At 42.1% G+C, this 6,925-nt stretch overlaps 1 protein-coding gene across 1 annotated transcript in view; it reads right to left on the reverse strand.

Annotated features, from left to right (window-relative positions):
* The window catches only part of LOC121329076 (agmatinase, mitochondrial-like), a 28,838-nt gene extending 22,772 nt beyond the window's left edge, over positions 1-6,066 (reverse strand). Inside the window, exons 1-2 of the mRNA XM_041274391.1 lie at positions 5,585-6,066; positions 293-495 (exon numbers count right to left, since the gene is read on the reverse strand). Of these exons, the coding sequence (XP_041130325.1) occupies positions 293-495; positions 5,585-5,934 (553 nt within the window). The 5' untranslated portion in view covers positions 5,935-6,066. The remainder of the gene's footprint in view (positions 1-292; positions 496-5,584) is intronic.
* Positions 6,067-6,925: the final 859 nt, after the last annotated feature.

Genomic DNA, 6,925 nt, shown 5'->3' on the forward strand with positions numbered 1-6,925 from the left:
AGACGACGTTTGAGGCTGACTTGCAGTCTAGTGTAGCTGTGTTGTGTCGAGCTGTGCAGAGTGCTGCAGAGGGTGTGGCTACGCTGCTGTGTACCACATGTTTCTGAGAATTCTACTGAAGGCGCAGGTCTCAGATTCCATTAAGAAGGCACACCGACATTACACACAGGTCATCATCTTCATTAATATTATTAAGCCCATGTTTAGTATGAATGCAGAGTAAGGGTGACATCACAGCCCTGATCTGTTCATATCACTCTAACACTTGAATTCTTTGGGATTCGTTTCTTACCCAGTGTTAATGGAATACAGCCGCCTGCAACAATCTTCTGGTAGGCTTCTCTGATTCGTTTGCAGGTGTCTTTCAGGTCATACATGTTGACATTCACGTCCCCAATGTCTGCAACCATCAGAGACTCATACGGGGCAGCACGAGTGCCGCCATTGTAAGCCCTCATCAAGGAGGATTCAGCTCTAATCTGACGAGGTCCAAACCTGCAAACACATTCAATAACCCACACTGTATAATCAATCATCCTACAAATAATCTGCCACTTCCACATACCCAATACCCAACCACTTCCTCTTCTGAAGGGTTACGTGCTTGCAATGCTACTAGACCACTGGAGTGAAATTGACCTACTTCATTACAGCTGTCCTCTGTCCTGGTTTCTGTGCTGCTAAAGTATTAGTTAGGGTTAGCTTTGTCAACTCCTTTTAAGATTTTAAAGACTTCAGTCGTCCCTCCTAATTCTTCTTCGCTCCAGGCTGAAGAGATTCGGAGCTCATTCCTTTTAGACCTGGGATTGGTCTGGTTGCTCTTCGATGGAATCTCTCCAGGACCACAATGTCCCTTTGGTGCTGTGGTGACCAGAAGTGAACACAATACTCACTTGTGCATTATACAACCTCATCACAACCTCCTTGGATTTGGTGGTAGATACACACAATGCTGAAGACACACACAATGCTGTAGATACACACAATGCACAATGCTGAAGATACAATGCACAATATTATGGGGCACAGGTGAAGAAGAGCTATCTTTCTTTACCTTTTATTCAAAAGGGAATTCATATCAATTACTTCTCACCCCTTTCGCTGATGAAAGTTGGAAAATTGACCATTAGAGACATATCATTCTCAATGTGCAGTGTGGAGCTGCTACTACACCTGGTAAAGATATCATTCTCAATGTGCAGTGTGGAGCTGCTACTACACCTGGTAAAGATATCATTCTCAATGTGCACCGTGGAGCTGCTACTACACCTGGTAAAGATATCATTCTCAATGTGCAGTGTGGAGCTGCTACTACACCTGGTAAAGATATCATTCTCAATGTGCAGTGTGGAGCTGCTACTACACCTGGTAAAGATATCATTCTCAATGTGCAGTGTGGAGCTGCTACTACACCTGGTAAAGATATCATTCTCAATGTGCAGTGTGGAGCTGTTACTAGCGTGCCCCCTGATGACACTCAAACCAGGAACCTCTGAATCTACCTTCCACCCTAGCATGCCCCCTGACAACACTCAAAACCAGGAGCCTCCGAACCTACCTTCCACCCTAGCGTGCCCCCTGAGAACACTCAAAACCAGGAGCCTCCAGAAGTACTTTAATATACATCATATTTTGTTGATTTAATAGTATGTGGGCTGAAGCACAAAATTTTGGGTGATCATTACCGGTAGGTGGGGCAAAGTCTATCCTATATCATTTGAAAGTGGGGCAAAGCCTATCCTATATCATTTCAAAGTCTATCCTATATCATTTGAAAGCTTAACCTCTTTAGACTACCATTTGATAGACTTTCCTATTTGTTTGATGTCTGATGCTTGACATCGCATCGTGTTCGTCACAGGTGTTTGATGTTTGATGCTTGACATCGCATCGTGTTCGTCACAGGTGTTTGATGTTTGATGCTTGACATCGCATCGTGTTCGTCACAGGTGTTTGATGTTTGATGCTTGACATCGCATCGTGTTCGTCACAGGTGTTTGATGTTTGATGCTTGACATCGCATCGTGTTCGTCACAGGTGTTTGACGTTTGATGCTTGACATCGCATCGTGTTCGTCACTGGTGTTTGATGTTTGATGCTTGACATTGCATCGTGTTCGTCACAGGTGTTTGACGTTTGATGCTTGACATCGCATCGTGTTCGTCACTGGTGTTTGATGTTTGATGCTTGACATTGCATCGTGTTCGTCACAGGTGTTTGACGTTTGATGCTTGACATCGCATCGTGTTCGTCACTGGTGTTTGATGTTTGATGCTTGACATCACATCATGTTCGTCACAGGTGTTTGCTACAGAGGGGATCTGGGGGTGGGTTACATGGATTTTCCTGCTTCTTTACCATAAATGTTCTTGTGATCTTACATAGATCATTTATATTCATGCTGTGCCCAGGCTCAAATGTTTCAGACTCCCTGATGGTGTTTGGAATTCTTTGATAATGGCTAACATTACAGTGTATTCCTCAATGTTAGAGGGCTAAACTCACTATTTAAGCGCACATGGGTCCTGGATCTCTTACGAAGGAAAAATGTTGACATAGCTCTCCTACAGGAGATGCATTTAAAGCCAAAGGATACAATTCGACTCCAGAACAGTATATTTAAACTAATAGTTGCTTCTGGAGATGGTTCTCAAACAAAAGGTGTGTTAATACTGATGAGACGAAGCAGAAATTTAACAACTGAGAGAGTGCTGATCACACTGGCAGATTAGCTTTCTGCTGCGCCTCCATTCAGGGTAAGAAAGTGGCATTTGTCAGAATGTATGCACCCACCATCTATGACCCTTTATTCTTTCCATGGCTTACCAAAGAACTATTACCACTGGCAGAGTGTTCACTGATTATGGGGTCTGATATGAACACCTTTTTCAATTCCAAACTGGATAAATCCAATCCTCAAATCAAATCCAAAAAATATCAACAAAACATTTCAATACTTTTTCGCAAAATTATACTCCTCTGAGAAACAGCCCTCCCCTGGCCACTGCCAAGCCTTCCTACAGGATTTGAATATTCCTAATATCTCTGCAGAGGAGTTAGAGCACCTAGACTCTCCAATCTCAATAGATGAATTACATCAAGCTGTAAAAACCACTAAAAAAGGCAGCTCTCCTGGGATCGACGGTTGCCAGCTGAACTATATCTAGCATTGTGGGATACTGTGGGCCCAATCTGGTTATCCACCATAAACTCTGCAATCACAAAGGGGTGTTTTCACCGAGACTGTAATACTGCACTAATTACCGTAACTAAACCCGGCAAGAATCCCAGGAATGCCAAGTTACAGGCCTATTTCCTTAATCAATGCGGACAATAAAATGCACGCTCAAGTTATTGCTCTCCCTTTGGAGAAGGTTATAAATGGTTTGATTAATCCTAACCAAACTGGTTTTATCAAGGGTCGATTAGCATCCGACAATATTCGTCGCTTACTGCATATTACTGCTGAAGCTGGAAAACTGAATTAATCAAGTTGGCTGAAAAAGCTTTCGACCGCTTGGAATGACAGTATTTATGGTGTGTTTTACAGGGATTTGCTTTCAGTCCAAATTTTATTAGAATGATATAAGTTTTGTACTCTAAGCCATCTGTGAGAGTTACCACAGGTGGAATCTTTTCAGACTTATTTAGTATCTCTTGTGGATCCAGACAAGGGTGCCCTCTCTCCCCTCTACTTTTTGACTTATCACTAGAACCCTTAGCCCAATTTATCCACCAAAGTCCCTTAGTTTCACCAATAAAAATTGGATCGTCCTGCCACTCAATTTCACTAAAGGCCAATGACACACTTTTATATGTGTCCGATTTACAGCGCTCTCTTCCAAATATACTTAAGATTTTTGAAGATTTTTGTTTAATAGTAAAAATATAAAATCGTGTTAATGCTACTTAACGCGGAGGCAGGCAGAGTTAATCCCCCCATCATTCCAGTCTCACATCAACAACTTGTTTGGCTATTGAGATACATCCCTCCATATCAACAACTGCTCAAAACAATTACACAAAAGCGTTAAACAGTAATTGAGGGGGATTTGTACAGATGGACGCTACTACCAGCATCAGTTCCTGCCCGCATTGCCTCTTTAAAATATGCCACAGCACTTATTTGACCCCTCGTAAAAGACAGTTTATGGGGCTAGCCTCCCACCCATGCTGTACTTTGCGCACCCTTGGAGTACCAGGCTCCAATGCATATACTGTGGGACTGCCCAGATGTTCTGAAGTTTTGGGGGCAGGCAGCCGGTTTCATTTCTGCTATTATCTGAAGACTCTTCCCACTGGACCCTGCACTTTTTCTCTTGGGTGACATTTCTAAATTTCCTCTCTCTGAGAATGAGCGTAGATTGTGGCTGGCAAGCATGACTGCTGCAAAGAAAATGATTGTGCAACTCTGGCTCCCTCCTCACCAACTCTCCATGCAGCACTGGCTACAGGTGTTTTTAGACATTATTTTTTTGGAGATGTCTTCAGCCAGAGTTAATGGAGCCAAAGCTTCCACCTTACTGATGTGGAGAGACTCGGCAACTGTAATTAAGAAATTATTATTGTTATGATCAGTAGCACTGCTCATTTATTTATCGTCAACCCATGTAACCTTTAGAATGCCACAAACAATGCAATATATGATCTGGAAAACTACAACTCCTGTCATGCACGTATGCCAACAATGCTGGCTTCGCATTTAACTTTGTCAAGATTTTTTTAAACATTTTTCCTAAGTTATGATGGATTTATTTCTGGTCACTCTAAAATCTCCTTCAGAAAATGGAACGCAAAACTAAATGTTGCAATTTCTATTATTCAACACTTCACTCATAGTGGAGCACACTCAGTAGCAGTGCTTCAGCACGGGGCGGGAGGGTTTGAGTGGCTCCTTCAATTAAAACCTGTGCTCAGATCACATGATCTGCTACTGCTAGTACTGCGCTTCATAGCGGATAGGAGTTTCTAATAGAGACTTGCCTCCTCTGAGGAGCCAGAACTGCTGTTAATATAGGATTGTTGAATCTGGGGTTTAGTTAAAATGTCATTTTCTTAAATTCATTTAATTTTGTTTTATTGAACATTATTATATTATGGTGCTACACAACAATACATATATGGGCAATAACATTCCAATATATATTTAGAAAACAACTGAGTACGAACAGCCAATCAGCTTCCAGTGACACTGCCTCCCTTGCCTCCTCTGCTCCTGGGGTACTGTGAACGTTACCCATTTCAAGTGGTAGCAAAATAATTTGTTTATTGCTTCACAACAAAGTTTGCAGATGACATTCCAAATGTGAATGCTGTCAGATCAGGACTTTGCTAACACTGAGCATGGAAGCTGCAGCACGCTTTTTCCCATATTACAACTGTACACAATTAAAGAGACGGTCACCAATTCCATATACAACACTGTGACAAAATATTTAAAATATAAACATAATGTGTTCATTTCAGTAATCAGCCGATAGCAACCAACTTGCTCCTGAAGTGGCACCCTGCAATGGCCATTGGATCACAAGGACAAATGTTTTGTAAGAGACTTAAAAGAGATTGAAATATGACATAACATTACCTTGCGCCAGGGCGATTGGAGGTGCCAGTGTCAATGGGAACCCCCACAAAAGCGGCATCAAGTCCCACAGGTGAGTCCTGGATAGGTAGCTTAAACATGGAAGCAATCCCTGATGGTCTTGCAACAAATTCAGCACTTGGTGGTACATTGAAACGGGATCCAGACAGCCCTCTATATGGGGCCAGCTGGAAAAGGAATCCCTTTGAAAGGGGTGGCTCCCCCCTGCTTGGAGTGTGCAGAGCAAGTGGCCTCACACAGCTCGGGTTAATCCTGGCACTTTTACTTAAAACCAGAGTTCCAACAAACATTCCTCTGCGTAGCGTGGATCCACATATAGAACGAGCAAACATGACTGCAGAAGATTCATGCAAAACTGCTGACAAAGACGTTACACAATACTAGCTGACAGCTGCTAAAGGGCTCTGCAGCACCGAACTTCAAACTAAAAACTACCCCATAACATGGAGGCATTCTGGGAAATGTAGTCTGCCCACCAGATGCATTTTGGGAAATATACTTCGGCTAGCCTACTCTTTAAAATGCCCATATCCCCTTCAAGCACTGTGTGGCACTGCTTTCTAACTATGAATACTCTTTTATTTATGACACTGACCTTACATTTGCTGTATGCAGCATGTTTGTGTGCTTGAAGGGATGATGTAACTACGCAGTGTCGTCAATTCAGCAAAAGCTTCGGGGAGGGGGCGAATTAGAAACCTGATTACTTAGTGGTGCTCATTGGGGTTCATCACAGGAAACACTTCATGTCCAGCTAATCTTATATACATTTAACACAAGGTGGTGAAACATGACTTTACACACTTTAATGAACAAAGCAACGATACATCAACATGCCACACTCAAATAATAAAACAATAACAAAACTCCAACACAACATCACACAAACACAAATATTTAACAAAATGAGTAAACTTGTGATCGAATGCTGTATCCTCAAACAAAAGCCACAGGTAACAATTTATCCAAGACAATAATAACGACAGTTATAAAGTTAAAAATACAGGCTTTCTTCCCTGTCAATCCTTGTATTGTAATGTACGATGAGCTCCAACGTAACCCCTGCATTTTACCAGCTGTTTACGTGTATTTCAGTCCTTCAGCTACAGACAACAGTTCAAACTCCACAGTAACAAGGCAATAATTAAACAGTGTAACAGGATGTGTGTGTGTGTGTTATGTGCGAGGCTAGGGTAGGATGCTAGTGAATTGGGTGTTTTTATTCACAATCCCTTTAAGTCGTGCCGTGTTTTCACATACACACGGTGAGTTAAACAGTGGCCAAAATTTTCCTCACAGGAACACAAACGTATACATATACAG

Source organism: Polyodon spathula, chromosome 16 (assembly GCF_017654505.1).
Source record: "Polyodon spathula isolate WHYD16114869_AA chromosome 16, ASM1765450v1, whole genome shotgun sequence".
Classification (NCBI taxonomy): Eukaryota; Metazoa; Chordata; class Actinopteri; order Acipenseriformes; family Polyodontidae; genus Polyodon; species Polyodon spathula.